This window comes from Saccopteryx bilineata, chromosome 5, assembly GCF_036850765.1.
Source record: "Saccopteryx bilineata isolate mSacBil1 chromosome 5, mSacBil1_pri_phased_curated, whole genome shotgun sequence".
NCBI lineage: Eukaryota > Metazoa > Chordata > Mammalia > Chiroptera > Emballonuridae > Saccopteryx > Saccopteryx bilineata.
Window position 1 is genome coordinate 208,214,952 of NC_089494.1, and position 22,461 is coordinate 208,237,412.

Here is a 22,461-nt window from a genome sequence, read left to right on the forward strand (position 1 = left end):
TGAATTGAATGCTATCCTTATGATTCCATTTTCACTGAGTTGTTCTGTTACTCTTTCAAGCTTGAGATCTGAAACTGATTTTGACATCTTGGCCCTCCGTCCAACCCACAAGAAACTATGCAGATATTGTGTCTGTGTTCCACAGCACTAAGATACTGACTTCTAAATGCTTTTTGTCCTTTTGCTCTGTCTTCCTTAAATATGTGAGGCCAAGTGAAGAGTTTTTCGGAGAAACTAATCAACTAAATCAAACGCTGCTATTTGAGTAAGATAAAAACTAAAAATTGACCTTTAAATTTATCAAGGAGGAAGTAACTGGTAATCCTGAGAAGTTTCTGTGGAGGTATTGGGTCAAAACCCGAGTGGATTTAAGTGAAAATGAGAGTAGTGGAACTGGTAACAGTCTTTATAGACAACTGTTGGGAGTGTTGTAGAAGAACAAAAATATGAGTCTGTGGTTGATGGAAGATGTTGGGTCATGGGACCCCCCACCCTTTAAGATGGGAGTTATTGCAGCATGTTTGTATGTTCTTGGAAATGACCCACTAAAGTGAGAACATTTTATAATGCAGGAGGGAGAGGGGAAACTGTAGGCGCACTGACCCTGAGTATCTGAAGAAAACACAGACGCCAGTGCACAAATGGAGGGGTTAGCCTTACATAATAACATGGACTGTAGATTCTGTAACAGAAAAGAAGAGTGAGAAGTACATTTGCAAGGAGGTTGATAGAATTTATGGGAGGATATTCTCTTGATTATTTCTACTGTTTTCATAGTGAAATAAAAGGCAAGGTCATCCATCAGTAGATTATAAGGAGGGAGGAGAAGTAGGTGGTTGAGGTTTTGAGAGAGGAGAGGATGTGTAATAATCACCTCTAGGTCCTAGGACTAGACCCTAGAAGAAGGAGGGAATTGACTAGGGAAACATGGTAGTAAGTACCCTTTTTTTTTTTCTTTTTTAAGTAATTGTGACTTTAAAGTGAGACCAGTCAGTGTTGGGTGCTTCTTTTTTTTTTTTTTTTTTTTTTTGTATTTTTCTGAAGCTGGAAATGGGGAGAGACAGACAGATTCCCGCATGTGCCCTACCAGGATCCACCGGGCACACCCGCCAGGGGCGACGCTCTGCCCACCAGGGGGCGGGGGCGATGCTCTGCCCCTCCGGGGTGTCGCTCTGTTGCAACCAGAGCCACTCTGGGTGCTTCTTTTGTAGCAGTGTTCAGTTCCTATGGAAGTTACATAGAGAATTGGATTGAACCAGTTGAGATTCTGGACAGGTGAGTGTGAGGAAGAGTGAAGGAACTAGGGCAGGCGTGGCCAACGGGTTTTGTCCCCAGGTCAGATTAGACAGAAAACTTTTTTCACAGTCCGAACGAAATATTAAAATTAAAAAATGTTAAATACAAAAATGATTCGTTCAAGTAAACAAAATTTTATTATGTAATTTGTTTATGAATAAATGTAAGTAATTTAGTACAACAAATTAACAAAAAAAACTAGTGTGATGTGTTGAGGTACTTTGCATCACCTATTATTTTTTTAATATCTGGCTCTATACTTGTAGTAGCTATTCTTAACACAGTCTCCAAATGTAAATCATTCAGTCTTGATCTTGTATTTTTATTTAGATTTATTAAAGAAAAAGTTTGTTCACAAATATAAATTGAGCTGAAGATTACTAAATATTCCTTGGCAAGTTTTTTAAAATTTCCATATTTTCCATTATTCAATTGCTTATAAAAATCGCACAGATGAATACAAAAGTTGTAAATCTTTATAATGGAATTTTTTTTTTAAAAAAAATAAAGAAGTATCACGAATCCATTCGACCAATTATTGGAAGTTAACCCTAGAGTAGTCACACGTGGAATTCTTTTCCGTTATCTCTATCTTAAATATCTCGATTTCCAATAATCAAAGATGCTTCTGCTTCTGAGTAGCTGAGATTTTAACTTTCATTATTGTGCAATGGTTAAATATCGTAGTTTATGTATAACAATTTAAAAGTTCCACTTATTTCATTTCCACAGTGCGCCGTGCGGAGAATATTAAAAATTTAAGTGCGGGCTGCAGAAACTCATTCCAGCCCGCGGGCCATATGTTGGCTATACCTGAACTAGGTAGGGAGTGTGCAAGGGAAGAATTGGAGTGAGTTGGAAAGAAAGGAGATAGTGCTTAGAGAGTTACATCTTTGAAATTAAGTTACAAACAGGACTCAATTCTTTTCTAGAGCATTTGTTCTCTAAATATGGTGAATGGACCTGTGGTGATTCCTGAGGTCCTTTCTGGGGATACTCAAGATTAAAACTCCTTTCTAATACTAAGACATTATTTGTCTTTTTTAGTGTTTGCAAAACTAATGATTAAAACTGCTGGTACACCTTAGTGTGAATCAGTCAAAGCAGTGACACTGGACTGTGTGCTCCAGCTGTAGTTTAAAATAGCTAGGTTCACTTAGAATGTTATAAAATTAAAGCAGTAAAATTATTGATTTTATAAAGTCTCATCCCTTGAAAAGACATCTTTTTATGTGTTTGATGAAATGGTATGTTTTCTTCAACCACTTCCGCAACTGAAATTAGGTGGTTTGATGACAAAAATCTCTTGAAAGATCTTGAACAATTGGATTATGGACTTAACTGTTTGCATTTTTCATGAAACACTATATTTTTACTTGAACCATAGGCTTATTCAGGCTTGGGTTTTGGTGGACAATTTCTCAAAAAAGGAGGGAGGTGAGACTGTCATTACAAGGAAATCAACCAACAGTGATAAAATTTGAGCTTTCATGTACGAAGTAGAATTTTGGAAAACTTGTCTTAGTCCCCATGAGTTGAATGCTTCCCAATACCTAAAGAATGTTCTGATGATGTTAATGAATGTGATTTTTTTGATATTGCATGTCAAATATGTTAACTTTTGGGAGATCTACATAATTTAGTGAACTGATACTTTCCAAATGACCAATGCATGAGTAAAAGATACATTCAAAATTCAAGATAGGTTAGTGGGTTTTAATCTAACAGGAAGAAAAGTTTACTGATATGATTTCAGAGCCCACATTGCAATGAACAGTTTATAAGAGTTGTTGAGTTCTGGTGTGGTATCAGAGAAGAACCCATAATTTTCTGAAAAGGGTATTAACATACTCCCTTTTCCAACTGTATTTCTGTGAGTCCAGAATTTCTTCATGTACTTCAACGAAAACTTATTGAATATAGAAGCAGAACTGGGAATCCAGCTTTCTTTTTTGGGAAAAATATAACTTATTGTTTATTAAAATATTTATGTTAAGATATAATGGGCTTGTTACTATTATTTTAAAAACTAATGAATATTTTAAAATATCTATTTTAGTTTATATTATGGTATCTCAATAGATATAATTTACATGAACAAAAGCTCTCTGGGATACTCAAATTTTAAGAGTGTAAAAGGTGTCTTAAGACTCAAGTGTTGGAGAATTACTGTTCTGTAGTCTGGCTGAGGAGGGTTGGAGGACAAGGCCATTGGAAGTGAGAAAGGAACTGAGAGTTGAGGGTATTGAAAGGATTATCAAGGCCCTGGCCTGTTGGCTCTGTGGTAGAGTGTCGGCCCGGTGTGTGGAAGTCCCTGGTTCGATTATCATCCGGGGCACACAGGAGAAGCACCCATCTGCATCTCCACCCTTTCCTCTCTCCTTTCTCTCTATCTCTCTCTTCCCCTTCCACAGCCAAGGCTCCATTGGAGCAAAGTTGACTGGGTGCTGAGGATGGCTCTGTGGCCTCCACCTCAGGTGCTAGAATGGCTTCCGTTGCAACAGAGTGATCCTCAGATGCGCAGAGCATCACCTTCTAGAGGGCCTGCTGGTTGGATCCTGGTCGGACACATGTGGGAGTCTATCTTTCTGCCTCCTGCTTCTCACTTCGGAAAAATACTTGAAAAAAGATAAAGAAAAAAAAGAAAAAGGTTATTCTGGATGTGCCAATCACTAAGATTTAGGATAAGCATAGTGTTGGAGAGAAAGGCAGCCAGTTGAGTGTTAAAATCTTTAAGGAACGAACTATTTTAGCTAAGTCATGGCATAGGAAGTCTTCAGAAATGAGTATAACTAAAAGGTCACGGTGTACTGGAACATTTTGGCTTAGTCTTCTAGTCTGGAAACTTCTTAATGTACTAGTTAGGGTAAGGCTAAATCGCTATCACAAAAAGACTCAGCAGTCAGGTGGGAGAATGAGTTATTTCTTTCCACCTAACAATTCTAAGGTGAGTGATCCTGTTTATTGATGAGGCTCTGTTGCACATGATCACCCCCAAGGACAAGTTTTTTTCCCATTGTATTATTTTGCGTGTTTTAAGGCATATAGTCATCATCTGGGTTGCTGCCATGTCCAGGTTTCATCTTATGGAAAGGGAAAAGGGAGCATGAAAGAGGGTTAATATTCAGGCCCAGAAGTGGCACTGATGTCTGTTCATATCGTGTTGGTAAAACCTTAGTCATTTTCCACAACCAATAGCAAGGAAGGTTAGGAACAGTAGTATAGCTGGGAAGTCATGTGCCCAGGACGAAGGAGAAAACAGGTTTGGTGGACAACTGGACACTCTTGAAAACAAGGTCTATTTGTTATAGTTATTGTATCCTGTAAGATATTAAGCATATAGTTAATAATTAATAAACAGAAGTGACCTAAACTATAATCTTTATAATATTTAATGTTTAGGGATTGAAGCAGGTAAATGATTTTATCTGGAAATGTCTATAAGAAGTTACCAGCTTGCCATTTAGGCTGAGAATGACTTTAGGGTGTTGCGGGATTAGTTTTTCATTATAGGGATTTCCATCCTTTTTAGTCTTTTGTCTTTAAAGAGAACATTGTGTTCAACTTCATACAGACATAGATATTGAAGAGAATAGGTGAATTATGCTAAGAAACAGCGAAATGTTATGTTTAGGGTTACCTTACCCAACTGATCCATTGGTTGTAGTCTTTGACCTCGTTCTGGAGGAGGAGGAAGAAAATTTCTTTTTGCATGGCAAACCTACTTTGTCCTGCTTCTTTTAACTCTTTTTCTCCCCTGGGCTTTAGGCACCTTGCTGTAACAAGTTGTATACTTGCCGGTTGTGTCATGATAACAAGGAAGACCATCAGCTAGATCGCTTTCAAGTAAAGGAAGTACAGTGCATAAACTGTGAAAAAATTCAACATGTAAGATTTTATCACATTTTTAGTTTCTTTCTTTCCCAAGAATTTTTACTAAGGTGTTTTAAAAAATTTAACCAAGAGTATTGACAAGTACGACAATTCAAAAAGTAAGCAGTATCTTTGATTTAAATGTTTAAAAACTTGTAAAGACAAAACTGCATATACTTTAACATAAATTCTGGAAATTCAAATAATCAAAATGTGTTGGTAAATTTATCACAATTTTAATTACATGTGCCTTTTCTAGGCCCAGCAGACTTGTGAAGAGTGTAGCACATTGTTTGGAGAATATTATTGCAGTATATGCCATCTGTTTGACAAAGACAAGAAGCAGTATCATTGTGAAAACTGTGGAATTTGTAGGTACTGTATATGAAATGTTCCTTTCTATTCTAATCACTTTTTTATTTTTTTGAAATATCTTAAGAAATAATTTTATTGTTTTTGTCAGGTATTAATAGTTTTTCATTAATATTTTAAAACTTGTAATCAAGTTTTGTGTACCTCTATTGTTCTTATTTAAGTATTAAATGCATAAAATAATAAACTACCTTTCGGTATATAATTTTTTTATTATTAGTTTTAATGGGGTGACATTGATAAATCAGGGTACATATGTTCAGAGAGAACATCTCCAGGTTATTTTGACATTTGATTATGTTGCATTCCCATCACCCAAAGTCAAATTGTCTTCCGTCACCTTCTATCTGGTTTTCTTTGTGCCCCTCCCCTCTCCCCACCCTTTCTCTCTCTTCTACCCCTCCAACCACCACACTCTTGTCCATGTCTTTTAGTGTCATTTTTATGTCCCACCTATGTGTGGAATAATATAGTTCTTAGTTTTTTCTGATTTACTTATTTCACTCAGTATAATAATCACTTATAATGTAGCAGGGAAATAATAGTTTTTAAAAATCAACTTTATTGGAATATAATTTATGTCTAATAAAATGCATTCATTTTAAGTGTCCAGTTCAGTAAAGTTTGACAAATACCTATATCTATGTTATTACCAACACAATCAAGATAAAAACAAAATATTTCTATTATTCTGAAAAGTTTCTTCGTGCTTCTTCTGTAATCATTGAATCAGCCCACCAACTGTTGTGTGGCTGTTTTAACATTTTAACTTTGGGATATAAAATATGCTTGTATATGAAGTGTTTTGTAGGCAACTGAGGTAGAAAATTAGGGTGGATTTTTCCTTTTTAAAAATTAGTTTTTAAAAAGATTATCAAAAGTTTTGATAAAATCAGAAAATATGGAAAAGTAGAAAGAAGAAAAAACAGCTTACAATCCAGCCATTCATGTTGGTACATAGGAATTTTTTTTTTAATAATTTTATATTTTTAATGGGGCAACATCAATAAATCAGGATACATATATTGAAAGATAACAAGTCCAGGTTATCTTGTCGTTCAATTATGTTGCATACCCATCACCCAAAGTCAGATTGTCCTCTCTCACCTTCTATCTTGTTTTCTTTGTGCCCCTCCCCCTCCCCCTTTCTCATTCCCTTTCCCCCCCTCCCCCCGGTAACCACCACATTCTTATCAATGTCTCTTAGTTTCACTTTTATGTCCCACCTACATATGGAATAATGCAGTTCCTGTTTTTTTCTGATTTACTTATTTCACTTCGTATATTGTTATCAAGATCCCACCATTTTGCTATAAATGATCCGATGTCATTATTTCTTATGGCTGAGTAGTATTCCATAGTGTATATGTGCCACATCTTCTTTATCCAGTCTTCTATTGAAGGGCTTTTTGGTTGTTTCCATGTCCTGGCCACTGTGAACAATGCTGCAATGAACATGGGGCTGCACGTGTCTTTACGTATCAATGTTTCTGAGTTTTGGGGGTATATACCCAGTAGAGGGATTTCTGGGTCATAAGGTAGTTCTATTTTCAGTTTTTTGAGGAAACACCATACTTTCTTACATAATGATTGTACTACTTTACATTCCCACCAACAGTGTATGAGGGTTCCTTTTTCTCCACAGCCTCTCCAACATTTGCTATTACCTGTCTTGTTAATAATAGCTAATCTAACAGGTGTGAGGTGGTATATCATTGCAGTTTTGATTTGCATTTCTCTAATAACTAAAGAAGATGAGCATCTTTTCATATATCTGTTGGCCATTTGTATTTCTTCCTGGGAGAAGTGTCTGTTCATGTCCTCTTCCCATTTTTTTATTGGATTGTTTATTTGTTTGTTGTTGAGTTTTATGAGTTCTTTGTATATTTTGGATATTAGGCCCTTATCTGAGCTGTTGTTTGAAAATATCATTTCCCATTTAGTTGGCTTTCTGTTTATTTTGTTATCAGTTTCTCTTGCTGAGCAAAAACTTCTTAGTCTGATGTAGTCCCATTCATTAATTTTTGCCTTCACTTCTCTTGCATTTGGAGTCAAATTCATAAAATGCTCTTTAAAACCCAGGTCCATGATTTTAGTACCTATGTCTTCTTCTATGTACTTAATTGTTTCAGGTCTTATGTTTAGATCTTTGATCCATTTTGAGTTAATTTTAGTACAGGGGGACAAACTGTAGTCGAGTTTCATTCTTTTGCATGTGGCTTTTCAGTTTTCCCAGCACCATTTATTGAAGAGGCTTTCTTTTCTCCATTGTATGGTGTTGGCCCCTTTATCAAAAATTATTTGACTATATATATGTGGCTTTATTTCTGGACTTTCTATTCTGTTCCATTGGTCTGAGTGTCTATTTTTCTGCCAATACCATGCTGTTTTGATTGTCGTGGCCCTATAATAGAGTTTGAAGTCAGGTATTGTAATGCCCCCAGCTTCATTCTTTTTCTTTAGGATTGCTTTGGCTATTCAGGGTTTTTTATAGTTCCATATAAATCTGATGATTTTTTGCTCTATTTCTTTAAAAAATGTCATTGGAATTTTGATGTGAATTGCATTAAATTTGTATATTGCTTTGGGTAATATGGCCATCTTGATAATTTTTATTCTTCCTAACCAAGAACAAGGTATATTCTTCCATCTCATTATATCTTTTTCGATTTCCTTTAACAATGGTTTATAGTTTTCATTATATAAGTCCTTTACATTCTTTGATATGTTTATTCCTAAGTATTTTATTTTTTTTGTTGCAATCGTGAAGGGGATTATTCTTTTAAGTTCGTTCTCAATTGTTTCATTGTTGGCATATAGAAAGGCTATTGACTTCTGTATGTTAATTTTGTATCCTGCAACCTTACTGTATTGGCTTATTGTTTCTAGTAGTCTTTTTGTGGATTCTTTGGGGTTTTCGATGTATAGGATCATATCATCTGCAAAAAGTGATACCTTTACTTCTTCTTTTCCGATATGGATGCCTTTTATTTCTTTGTCTTGTCTGATTGCTCTGGCTAGAACCTCTAGTACCACATTAAATAAGAGTGGAGACAGTGGACAACCCTGTCTTGTTCCTGATTTAAGGGGGAAAGCCTTCAGTTTAGTGCCATTTAATATGATGTTAGCTGATGGTTTATCATATATGGCCTTTATCATGTTGAGATATTTTCCTTCTATACCCATTTTGTTGAGAGTCTTAAACATAAAATTGTGTTGTATTTTATCGAAAGCCTTTTCTGCGTCTATTAATAAGAGCATGTGGTTTTTGTTCTTTGTTTTGTTGATATGGTGTATTACGTTAACCGTTTTGCGTATGTTGAACCATCCTTGAGATTCTGGGATGAATCCCACTTGATCATGATGTATTATTTTTTTAATATGTTATTGTATTCGATTTGCTAGTATTTTGTTTAGTATTTTAGCATCTGTATTCATTAGATATATTGGTTTGTAGTTTTCTTTTTTTGTGCCATCCTTGCCTGGTTTTGGTATGAGGGTTATGTTGGCCTCATAAAATGTGTTTGGAAGTATTGCTTCTTCTTCAATTTTTTGGAAGACTTTCAGTAGAATAGGAACGAAGTCTTCTTTCAATGTTTGATAAAATTCGCTAGTATAGCCGTCAGGGCCTGGACTTTTATTTTTGGGGAGGTTTTTAATGGTTTTTTCTATTTCTTCTCTACTAATAGGTCTGTTTAGGCTTTCTGCTTCTTCTTGACTCAGTCTAGGAAGGTTGTATTGTTCTAAGAATTTATCCATTTCTTCTAGGTTGTTGAATTTAGTGGCATAAAGTTTTTCATAGTATTCTACAATAATTCTTTGTATATCTATGGTGTCCGTGGTGATTTCTCCTCTTTCATTCTGGATTTTGTTTATATGAGTTCTTTCTCTTTTTTCCTTGGTAAGTCTTGCCAAGGGTTTGTCAATTTTGTTGATCTTTTCAAAGAACCAGCTCCTTGTTCTATTAATTTTTTCTGTAGTTTTTCTGTTCTCTATTTCATTTATTTCTGCTCTGATTTTTATTATCTCTTTTCTTCGGCTGGTTTTGGGTTATCTTTGTTCTTCTTTTTCTAGTTCCTTAAGGTGTGAAGTTAAGTGGTTCACTTGGGCGCTCTCCTGTTTGTTCATATATGCCTGAAGTGATATGAACTTCCCTCTTATCACTGCTTTTGCTGCATCCCATAGATTCTGATATGTCGTATTGTCATTTTCATTTGTCTGTATATATCTTTTGATCTCTGCACTTATTTCTTCTTTGACCCATTCATTTTTTAAATGTATGTTGTTTAGTTTCCACATTTTTGTGGGATTTTTTCCCTCTTTTTTGCAGTTGAATTCTAGTTTCAAGGCTTTATGATCAGAAAATATGCTTGGTACAACTTCGATTTTTTTGAATTTGCTGATGTTGTTTTTGTGGCCCAACATATGGTCAGTTCTTGAGAATGATCCATGTACACTGGAGAAAAATGTATACTCAGTCACTTTGGGATGAAATGTCCTGTAGATGTCTATCATATCCAGGTGCTCTAGTGTTTTGTTTAAGGCCACTATATCTTTGTTGATTCTTTGTTTAGATGACAGTTCTAGAGCCGTCAGCGGTGTATTGAGGTCTCCAAGTATGATTGTATTTTTGTCAGTTTTTGTTTTAAGGTCAATAAGTAACTGTCTTATATATTTTGGTGCTCCTTGGTTTGGTGCATATATATTAAGAATTGTTATGTCTTCTTGATTCAGTGTCCCCTTAGCCATTATGAAATGGCCATTTTTGTCTCAGAATACTTTTCCTGTCTTGTAGTCAGCATTATCAGATATGAGTTTTGCTATGCCTGCTTTTTTTTTTTTTGGATGTTATTTGCTTAGAGTATTGTTTTCCAGCCTTTCACTTTGAATTTGTTTTTATCCTTGTTACTTAGATGAGTTTCCTGTAGGCAGTATACAGTTGGATTTTCTTTTTTAATCCATTCTGCTACTCTGTGCCTTTTTATTGGTGAGTTTAATCCATTTACATTTAGTGTAATTATTGACACTTGTGAGTTCCCTATTGCCATTTTATATATTGCTTTCTGTTAGTTTTGTGTCTTGTTTGATCCTTATCTTTTGTTTTTCTATCTTTTGTTTTTACTTGGTTGTATTCCATACATCTTTCCTCTGTTGCTATCTTTTTTATCTCATGTGCTTCTGTGGTGGTTTTTTCATTACCTTTAAGTAATGAAAAGGGTTCCTACCCTGTTCATTGTAGCGCACTATTTTGTGAGTACTTTTGCACTCCATCGTCCTTTGCTACTGTTAATCTCCATCCTCTCCCCCTCCTTTTTTTTGTTGTTGTCACAGTTTAATTTTGGTTTTTAATTTTGGTTTTATTGTGTTCTTGATGGAGCTTTTACTTGTGGCTTTGTTTTTTTTTTTTGTTCTTTGTATCTGATTGGAGAACCCCTTTTAGTAATTCCTGGAGTGGGGGTTTTCTGATGATAAACTCCCTCATCTTTTCTGTATCTGTGAATGTTTTTCTTTCTCCTTCATATTTGAAGGATAGCTTTGATGGGTATAGTATTTGTGGCTGAAAGTTCTTCTCTTTCAGGACTTTAAATATTGGGGTCCACTCTCTCCTAGCTTGTAGAGTTTCTGCTGAGAAATCTGATGATAATCTAATGGGCCTTCCTTTATATGTTGTATTCTTCTTTTCCCTGGCTGCCTCGAGAATTTTTTCTTTGTTGTTGGTTTGTGCCAATTTCATTATGATGTGCCTTGGAGTAGTAGGTTTGTTGGGGTTAAGAAAACTCGGAGTTCTGTTTGCTTCTTGAATTTGATGCTTTAGTTCTTTCCACAGGCTTGGGAAGTTCTCATCTATTATTTGTTTGAGTATGTTCTCCATTCCATTTTCTCTCTCTTCTCCCTCTGATATACCTATTATTCTTATGTTATTCTTTTTGATGGAGTCAGATAATTCTTGTAGGGCTATCTCATTTTTTTAAAATTTTTGAGTCTCTTTCTTCTTCTCTCTGCTGTGCCTCAAGTTGCTTGTCTTCTGTTTCACTAATCCTCTCTTCTATCTGGCCTGTTCTATTAGCTAAGCTTGTTACCTCGTTTTTCAGCTCTTGAGTTGAGTTTTTCATCTCTGTTTGATTTGTTTTTATAGTTTCAATTTCTTTGGAAATAAATTCTTTGTGTTCATTGAGTTGTTTTCTGAGCTCCCTAAATTGCCTTTCTGTGTTTTCTTGTATATCTCGGAGGATTTTTAGGATTTCTATCTTGAATTCTCTGTCATTTAGCTCTAAGGTTTCCACTATATTAAATTTTTTCTCCATAGATTTTTCCTCATCTAGCTGTGTTACCTCTCTTTCATTTGTATCCATGATATTCGATTTTCTCTTCCTTAATGGCATCTGAGGATGGTTTTGTTGATAGTATTAATGAGAATTAATAAAGAATAAAAAGTTAAAAAAATAAAAAAATTGAAAAAAGTTTTTAAAAAAAAAATTAATAATGAAATAAAAATAAAATAAAATAAAAATTAAAAAAAGGAAATTATTCCCCCCTCCTTTTTTCCTCTCCTCTCCTCTTCCCTCTTTCTTGAGAAAATCTTGTGATGAACTGTGAATTATATTGTATTAAATAGAACAAACAATGCCTGTAATGAAGGGCCTGAATTGGGGAAAAGTAATAAAGGGGCAAAAAAGAAAAAAAAAGAAAAAAGGGGGTATGGACCCACAAAAGGCAAATAAGGAAAAAATTTGGGTCAAGAATAAAATGATTTGCTTTTAGGTGTTGATTGACTAAGAGTTATAATGAGAGGAATAAGAGGGAAACAGGAAAATGGGGCGACAAATTAAAAAATTACTATTGTATTTAGTGGAACAAGAACTAGATAAAATGGAGAGCCAGGGATGGGAGCACTGCTAGTGAGTTGAAAAGGTGATGTAAAAACCCCCCAAAATGCCACAAACATAAGTTTGAGTCCCAGATAAGATAATTTGTTCGTTATTGAGGTTTGAATGAGAGGAGATGTAAAGGAGAAAGGAAGAAACTAATATAGAGGGAGAAAAGAAAGAGAGAGAGAGAGAAAAAAAGAGGGAACCACTAAAAGAAGAAAAAAGAAAAAAGAGGAGAGAGAGAGAGAGAATTAAGGGTTTTGGAGTGCAGCCCTCATAGAGAGAAAGGAAGAAGAAAGAAAAGATAATGGGAGATGTAACACTTATGGATAGTGTAGTCCAAGGAGAGGAGAGAGTAAGACCGGCAGAGAATTAAACGACCAAATTGGAGGAGGAAAAAAAAATTTCAAGAATGAGGATAAGAGAAACAAACGAACAAATATAATAAAATGGGATAGGTTATAAAGTCTGCGGATTATTCTTGATTTTGAGAGGTCATCTTCTTGCTTTTTCTTTTCTCTCCCTCTTCCTGGTCGGTGACTCTGTATCCCGGGTTCTGCCCCTTTGGCACGCTCAAGTATAGGTTTGCAGTTGATAAGTCTCTATGGCGATGTCATGTATTGTGCTTTAGTCTCGTTGGCAGTCGAGGCTCATTAGCTTTTATAGGCTCCGCCAGTGAGAGAGTCCGTGTTCCTGGAGCCTTTCTCCTAGTCTATCCTTCCTCAATTAGTAGCCTGATAATCCAGCTATGGGGTTGCTGCTGCCTCTGCCTGGATAGTAAGAGGCTCAAAGAGCTGGCAACTCCCCACTCTATTCCTACTCAGCACAGGGCTCTGGGTAAGGCTCAGTCAGTTAGAGCTGCTAGCAAAATCAGGCGGGGCTTCCGCTCACTCAAAGACCTCTGGCTCTGCCACTGTGTCCGGTAACACGGGCGGGCGCCCACTCCCGGGGCGCTTGGAGGAAACTCGCGCTATCTGCACGCGCAGACCAGGATATTAGGCCAGCAGTCTCACACTCTGAGTGAAACCCCCACCCGCACGGAAAAGTTCCAGTGTTGGAATTGGCTCTCACTCCGTCCCTGTGCACGGCTTTTTCAAGGCGCTGGGGCTGCCCGAGATTCTGCTTTTGGCCCACACAAAGGCCCCTGACTCTGCTCCTCTGTGTGATAACACGGGCGCACACTGCCGAGGCACTCGGAAGAATCTCTCGCTCACTATCTGCGCGCGCAGACCAGGATATCAGGCCAGCCGCCTCACCCTCTGAGTGAAACCCCCACCCGCACGGAAAAGTTCCAGCGTTGGAATTAGTTCTCGCCCCCTCCCCGTGCGCGGCTTTCCCAGGGTGCTGGGGCGGTCCGGAGATTCCGATTTCGGCCCACACAAAGGCCTGTGACTCTGCTTCTCTGTGGGATAACACGGGCGCCCACTCCCGAGGCTTAAGAAGAAATCTCTCGCCCACTATCTGTGTGCGCCAACCAGGAGATTGGGGAAAATGGCTGCCCCACTTGTCTTTCTTTGTCTGGGTTTGGCGTGAGTGTTAGCTTGTATTGCCCGGGTTGCCACAGGAACAGTTTTTCCTCGGCTTGGATCTCTGTGCCACAGCCTGGTTTGGCCGTTTGTGTTGCGGCCTGGATCTACTCACCCCCTTTGCCCGCCTTAGTTTCTATATTCTCAGTTCCCAGTGAAAGCCGCCCTGTTTAGGTTAGTGAGGTAGGCGGAGCATTTCTTACTCCCTATTTCCTTCGGGGTTTGGTTATATATTTAGCCAATTTTTCGCTCGACCATACCTTCGGGTGTATTGCGAAACATCTGGAGGCTCCAAGGATAGGTTTTTCTGTTTCTGGTTGAAGATCTTGTTGAGTTTTGGGGGAGATTTATTGGTATCGCTTCCTACCCCGCCATTACTCTGATGTCATCCCATTCGAATTTTTTTTTCTTTCAAAAAATTCTGACGTTTCGTAATATATATAAAGTATAGTAATGAAAAAAAAGCAACTCATTTTAAGAAATAGAATGTTACTAATACTGTTGATGCTCCTATTATTCTATGTCTGTTGGTCAAATAAGTTTTTAAATATGATATATGTTTTCTTGCTTATAGTTTGCATTGGGTGTGGGGGACAGGCTGTAAGCAGGCAGGGTGGTTATAGCCTAAGGCAGGGGTCCCCAAACTACGGCCCCATGGGCTGCATGTGGCCCCCTGAGGCCATTTATTTGGCCCCCGCCACACTTCCAGAAGGGGCACCTCTTTCATTGGTGGTCAGTGAGAGAAGCATAGTTCCCATTGAAATACTGGTCAGTTTGTTGATTTAAATTTACTTGTTCTTTATTTTAAATATTGTATTTGTTCCCGTTTTCTTTTTTTACTTTAAAATAAGGTATGTGCAGTGTGCATAGGGATTTGTTCATAGTTTTTTTTATAGTTGCCCTCCCAATGATCTGAGGGACAGTGAACTGGCCCCCTGTGTAAAAAATTTGGGGACCCCTGGCGTAAGGCTTAGATTTAAGACTAAGCTTTTCTCCACACCCTTGACTGATTGCATGATGTGGGTGATGCACTCTCATGAGGAATCCCATTATGCCTCAGATAAGTGACTTTGTGTCAGAGACTTCCTTGTTTGTATATTGGACTAAAGGTTTTAATTTCTACACTATAAAGTGGAGCAGACCGGGAGCTTGCTCTCTCTCGGTTCCTGAGATTAGTATTAGAGAGCAGAGCAGAGAAAGGCCACGCGGAGGAGGCCAGGAGAAGCAATCAAGGTGGCGGAGTGATGAGTGAGAAGCCAGTTTGTGCAGAGTTTGTGCAGGGAGAAGGAAGGAGATGGGGAACAGAGGTGAATAAGTCTGGTGAGCTAGAAACCTTTGATTCTAGGAACCTCGGATAAGTCAGTAGCTTTGTGAGCACTGAATGAGTGAGTTTTGGAGCCCAGTGTGTGTTTTTACTTGCCTGCTGGGTGCAAGCTAGGATTAAAGATCATGGCCCACCAGTTGTTGGCTCCATTGTTTCATTACCATCTGTCCAAATCCAATGCGAACCTGCCAGGGCCAGGCGCCTGTGATGGTGGCTGTGGCTACTGACTTTCCAATGTCAATCCTTTCTTTTTGTTCCTATTGGAGATAATGACTGTTTTGAATATTTTAAATCACCTTCTTTTGTTTTATAGTTTGTTTTTAAGGTGGGATAACAAACATAGCAAAAGGTGCAGCAATCATAAGCAAACAGCCTTATGAGTTTGCTTATGAGTAGACTTTTTTAACCACTGCCCAGATCAAAAAATAGATTATTTATAATACTTTAATAGACTTTTGTATGCCCAAAGTCAGTACTGTTGGACAGATAAAATATATTATGCTCACTTTGTTAAAGATGGTGCTGCCTACCTCGAAGCCCATAGCCCAGGTGATGATACTAGTTGCCCTTATGTTTGGAATGGGCGTAATTATATTAATGTGTGTTGGGGCGGGCTGTTGGAAAGCAGGATCCTTGTAGCCTGGGGCTTGGTTTTAGGACTAAGCCTTTCCCACCCTTTTTGATGTAGGGTGGTGCACTCTCATGAGGAATCCCATTATGCCTCAGATAAGTGACTTTATATTAGAGACTTCCTTGTTGTATATTGGATTAAAGGTTTTGATTTCTGCACTATAAAGTGTGGTAGACCGGGAGCTTGCGCTCTCAGTTCCTGAGATTAGCATTAGAGGAGAGAGCAGAGAGGAGAGCAGAGAAAAGCCACATGGAGGAGGCTAGGAGAAGCAGCCAAGATGGTGGAGTGCTGAGGGAGAGAAGCCAGTTTGTGCAGAGTTTGTGCAAGGGAGAAGGAAGGAGATGGGGAACAGAGGTGAATAAGTCTGGTGAGCTAGAAACATTTGATTCTAGGAAACTTGGATAAGTCAGTAGCTTTGTGAGCCCTGAATGAGTGGTTTTGGAGCCCAGTGTATGTTTTTACTTGCCCACCGGGTGCAAGCTAGGATTAAAGCTAATGGCCCACCAGTTCTTTTTTTTTTTTTTTTTACAGAGGCAGACATAGACAGGGACAGACAGACAGGAACAGAGAGAGATGAGAAGCATCAATCATCAGTTTCTTGTTGCGCATTGCGACTTCTTAGTTGTTCACTGATTGCTCTCTCACATGTGCCTTGACCGTGGGCCTTCAGCAGACCGAGTAACCCCTTGCTGGAGCCAGCGACCTTGGGTCCAAGCTGGCGAGCTCTTTGCTCAAGCCAGATGAGCCCGCGCGCGACCTCTGGGGTCTCGAACCTGGGTACTTCCGCATCCCAGTCCGACGCTCTATCCACTGCGCCACCGCCTGGTCAGGCTGGCCCACCAGTTCTTGCCTCCATTGTTTCATTACCATCTGTCTGAATCCAGTGCGAACCAGCATGGGCCAGGCAGCTGAGATAGTGGCCTTGGCCACTGGCTTTACAAGTACATTCCCTAAGGTAATCACTCTCCTGACTTTTTGTACTTTTATGAATGAAATCATACAATACATGTTCTTTTGTGTTTTGTTTTATATCTTGTAAGGCAATATTTTTAGGTGCTTATATAGAATTGTTATAGTTACCTTTATGATTGACCCATTTATCATTATATAATATTGTTTTAAACATTTTTTTTTGTATTTTTCTGAAATGAGAAGCAGGGAGGCAGACAGACTCTCGTATGCCCCGGACTGGGATCTACTCAGCATGCCCACCCGGGGGCAATGCTCGACCCATCTGGGCTGTTGCTCCGTTGCAACTGGAGCCATTCTAGTGCCTGAGGGAGAGGCCATGGAGCCATCCTCAGCCCCCAGGCCCAGCTTTGCTCCAGTGTAGCCTTGGCTGCAGGAGGGGATGAGAGAGAGAGAGAGAGAGAAGGAGAGGGGGAAGAATGTAGATGCAGATGAGTGCTTCTCCTGTGTGTCCTGGCTGGGAATCAAACCTGGGACTTCTACATGCCACTGGGCTGATGCTCTACCACTGAGAAAGTCGGCCAGGGTGTTTTTATCTTTTATCTTAAGTAATGTTTCCTGCCTTTATTTTTTTTAAGAGCCAGACAGGAAGGAAGAAAGATAAGCATCAACTTGTTGTTATGGCACTTTCATTGTTTATTAATTGCTTTACTGCCTAGTGGGGAGGACTCCAGCTGAGCCAGTGATCTCTTGCTTTAAGCCAGAGACCTTGCGCTTCAAGTCAATGACTTTTGTCTTCAAGCCAGTGACTGTGGGGTTATGTCTATGATCCCAAGCTCAAGCCAGTGAGTCTGAGGTCAAGCCCAATGAGCCCATGCTCAAGTTGGTGACCTCGGGGTTTTGAACCGGTCTTCAGCATCCTAGGCCTACGCTCTATCCATTGTGCCACTGCCTGGTCAGGCATATTTCCTGCCTTAAAATTCAATGTATCTATATCAGCTTTCTTTGATTCATTTTTTTGCCTTAAGATCTACTGTATCAGATCTTTCCTTTGATTAGTTTTTGCTTGTGTAGCCTTTTACATTTTATTTTCAGACATTTTGTATATACACATTTAAGCAGTGCAGCTTGTAAGCAGAATATAGTAGATTTTTATGTTTTTATTGACTTTGATAAAGACTGATTTTTTAATAAAGTAGTCCATTTATTAATATGTATTGCAGTTTACAATTTTAGTGTTTTCTATTGCTGTAGTATTTACCAATTTGTCTTTTCCCCCTTTTTTGCCTTCTTTTGGAGTAACCAATCTTTTTTCTATTTTTATTCTCTGTAAGCTCATTAATTACACATTCTTCCATTATTCTTAGTGTTTAATCATAGAAATGATAATGTGCATCCTTGGCTTACCAGCATAACACATGTGTATATTTCATTTCCTGGACAACGCAAGAACCTTAAACACTAAGAAGATTTACTTGCTATTGTTGTCATGTATTTTAATCCATGTATATTTTAAACTCTATAAGACCGTTTTGAACAGTCAATGTATTCATTAACCAATGTATTCATCATTTCATTTGCTCTTCTGTCCTTTCTGTATCTTCTTTACTTTGGGGATTATTTTCCTTCTGTTTGAAGAATTCTCTTTAATACTACCTTAGTGAGGCTCTGCTGATGACAAATTCAGGTTTTTGTTTCTTTGAAATTGTCTCTTTTTAAATCTTCATTTAACAATTTTATCTTTGCTGGTATATGCAGAATTCTAAATTGACAGTTTATTTTAGCACTTTAAAGATATTCTGGTGCCAGTTTCTGTTTAAAAGTCACCTATCAGGGTTATTATTGCCTCTTTGAAGGTAATCTGTCTTTTATGCCCCTCTCAGTGTTTTTAAGCTATTAATTTTAGTAGTTTTTTTTTATTTATTTTTTTATTTTTTATATAATTTTATTTTTTTAATGGGGTGACATCAATAAATCAGGATACATATATTCAAAGATAACAAGTCCAGGTTATCTTGTCGTTCAATTATGTTGCATACCCACCACCCAAAGTCAGATTGTCCTCCGTCACCCTCTATCTTGTTCTCTCTGTGCCCCTCCCCCTCCCCCTTTCCCTCACCCATTCCCCCCTCCCCCCCGTAACCACCACACTCTTACAATGTCTCTTAGTTTCACTATTATGTCCCACCTACGTATGGAATTATACAGTTCCTGTTTTTTTCTGATTTACTTATTTCGCTTCGTATCATGTTATCAAGATCCCACCATTTTGCTGTAAATGTTCCGATGTCATCATTTCTTATGGCTGAGTAGTATTCCATAGTGTATATGTGCCACATCTTCTTTATCCAGTCATCTATTGATGGGCTTTTTGGTTGTTTCCATGTCCTGGCCACTGTGAACAATGCTGCAATAAACATGGGGCTGCATGTGTCTTTACGTATCAATGTTTCTGAGTTTTGGGGATATATACCCAGTAGAGGAATTGCTGGGTCATAAGGTAGTTCTATTTTCAGTTTTTTGAGGAACCACCATACTTTCTTCCAAAATGGTTGTACTACTTTACATTCCCACCAACAGTGGATGAGGGTTCCTTTTTCTCCACAGCCTCTCCAACATTTGCTATTACCTGACTTGCTAATAACAGCTAATCGAACAGGTGTGAGGTGGTATCTCATTGCCGTTTTGATTTGCATTTCTCTAATAGCTAAAGAAGATGAGCATCTTTTCATATATCTGTTGGCTATTTGTATTTCTTCCTGGGAGAAGTGTCTATTCATATCCTCTTCCCATTTTTTTATTGGATTGTTTGTTTGTTTGTTGTTGAGTTTTATGAGTTCTTTGTATATTTTGGATATTAAGCCCTTATCTGAGCTGTTGTTTGAAAATATCATTTCCCATTTAGTTGGCTTTCTGTTTATTTTGTTATCAGTTTCTCTTGCTGAGCAAAAACTTCTTAGTCTGATGTAGTCCCATTCATTAATTTTTGCCTTCACTTCTCTTGCCATTGGAGTCAAATTCATAAAATGCTCTTTAAAACCTAGGTCCATGAGTTGAGTACCTATGTCTTCTTCTATGTACTTAATTGTTTCAGGTCTTATGTTTAGATCTTTGATCCATTTTGAGTTAACTTTTGTACAGGGGGAGAGAAACTGTAGTCCAGTTTCATTCTTTTGCATGTGGCTTTCCAGTTTTCCCAGCACCATTTATTGAAGAGGCTTTCTTTTCTCCATTGTGTGTTGTTGGCCCCTTTATCAAAAATTATTTGACTATATATATGTGGCTTTATTTCTGGACTTTCTATTCTGTTCCATTGGTCTGAGTGTCTATTTTTCTGCCAATACCATGCTGTTTTGATTGTCGTGGCCCTATAATAGAGTTTGAAGTCAGGTATTGTTATGCCCCCAGCTTCATTCTTTTTCTTTAGGATTGCTTTGGCTATTCGGGGTTTTTTATAGTTCCATATAAATCTGATGATTTTTTGCTCTATTTCTTTAAAAAATGTCATTGGAAGTTTGATGGGAATTGCATTAAATTTGTATATTGCTTTGGGTAATATAGCCATCTTGATTATATTTATTCTTCCTAGCCAAGAACAAGGTATATTCTTCCATCTCATTATATCTTTTTCAATTTCCCTTAACAGTGGTTTATAGTTTTCATTATATAAGTCCTTTACATTCTTTGTTATGTTTATTCCTAAGTATTTTATTTTTTTTGTTGCAATCGTGAAGGGGATTATTCTTTTGAGTTCCTTCTCAGTTGTTTCATTGTTGGCATATAGAAAGGCTATTGACTTCTGAATGTTAATTTTGTATCCTGCGACCTTACTGTATTGGCTTATTGTTTCTAGTAGTCTTTTTGTGGATTCTTTGGGGTTTTCGATGTATAGGATCATATCATCTGCAAAAAGTGATACCTTTACTTCTTCTTTTCCGATATGGATGCCTTTTATTTCTTTGTCTTGTCTGATTGCTGTGGCGAGAACCTCTAGTACCACATTAAATAAAAGTGGAGAGAGTGGACAACCCTGTCTTGTTCCTGATTTAAGGGGGAAAGCCTTCAGTTTAGTGCCATTTAATATGATGTTAGCTGATGGTTTATCATATATGGCCTTTATCATGTTGAGATATTTTCCTTCTATACCCATTTTGTTGAGAGTCTTAAACATAAAATTGTGTTATATTTTATCGAAAGCCTTTTCTGCATCTATTGATAAGATCATGTGGTTTTTGTTCTTTGTTTTGTTGATATGGTGTATTACGTTAACCGTTTTACGTATGTTGAACCATCCTTGAGATTCTGGGATGAATCCCACTTGATCATGATGTATTATTTTTTTAATATGTTGTTGTATTCGATTTGCTAGTATTTTGTTTAGTATTTTAGCATCTGTATTCATTAGAGATATTGGTCTGTAGTTTTCTTTTTTTGTGCCATCCTTGCCTGGTTTTGGTATGAGGGTTATGTTGGCCTCATAAAATGTGTTTGGAAGTATTGCTTCTTCTTCAATTTTTTGGAAGACTTTCAGTAGAATAGGAACCAAGTCTTCTTTGAATGTTTGATAAAATTCGCTGGTATAGCCGTCAGGGCCTGGACTTTTATTTTTGGGGAGGTTTTTAATGGTTTTTTCTATTTCTTCTCTACTGATAGGTCTGTTTAGGCTTTCTGCTTCTTCTTGACTCAGTCTAGGAAGGTTGTATTTTTCTAGGAATTTATCCATTTCTTCTAGGTTGTTGAATTTAGTGGCATAAAGTTTTTCATAGTATTCTACAATAATTCTTTGTATATCTACGGTGTCCGTGGTGATTTCTCCTCTTTCATTTTGGATTTTGTTTATATGAGTTCTTTCTCTTTTTTCCTTGGTAAGTCTTGCCAAGGGTTTGTCAATTTTGTTGATCTTTTCAAAGAACCAGCTCCTTGTTCTATTAATTTTTTCTATAGTTTTTCTGTTCTCTAATTCATTTATTTCTGCTCTGATTTTTATTATCTCCTTTCTTCGGCTGGTTTTGGGTTGTCTTTGTTCTTCTTTTTCTAGTTCCTTAAGGTGAGAAGTTAAGTGGTTCACTTGGGCTGTCTCTTGTTTGTTCATATATGCCTGAAGCGATATGAACTTCCCTCTTATCACTGCTTTTGCTGCATCCCATAGATTCTGATATGTCGTATTGTCATTTTCATTAGTCTGTATATATCTTTTGATCTCTGCACTTATTTCTTCTTTGACCCATTCATTTTTTAAAAGTATGTTGTTTAGTTTCCACATTTTTGTGGGATTTTTTTCCTCTTTTTTGCAGTTGAATTCTAGTTTCAAGGCTTTATGATCAGAAAATATGCTTGGTACAACTTCAATTTTTCTGAATTTGCTGATGTTGTTTTTGTGGCCCAACATATGGTCAATTCTTGAGAATGATCCATGTACACTGGAGAAAAATGTATACTCAGTCACTTTGGGATGAAATGTCCTGTAGATGTCTATCATATCCAGGTGCTCTAGTGTTTTGTTTAAGGCCACTATGTCTTTGTTGATTCTCTGTTTGGATGACCGATCTAGAGCCGCCAGCGGTGTATTGAGGTCTCCAAGTATGATTGTATTTTTGTCAGTTTTTGTTTTAAGATCAATAAGTAGCTGTCTTATATATTTTGGTGCTCCTTGGTTTGGTG

The 22,461-nt window shown here is 37.6% G+C and overlaps 1 protein-coding gene across 1 annotated transcript in view; it reads left to right on the plus strand.

Moving 5' to 3' along the window:
* Nucleotides 1-22,461, plus strand: part of RCHY1 (ring finger and CHY zinc finger domain containing 1) — a 49,843-nt gene that overhangs the window by 1,085 nt on the left and 26,297 nt on the right. Inside the window, exons 2-3 of the mRNA XM_066232914.1 lie at nt 5,065-5,184; nt 5,429-5,544. Coding sequence (XP_066089011.1) covers nt 5,065-5,184; nt 5,429-5,544 — 236 coding nt within the window. The remainder of the gene's footprint in view (nt 1-5,064; nt 5,185-5,428; nt 5,545-22,461) is intronic.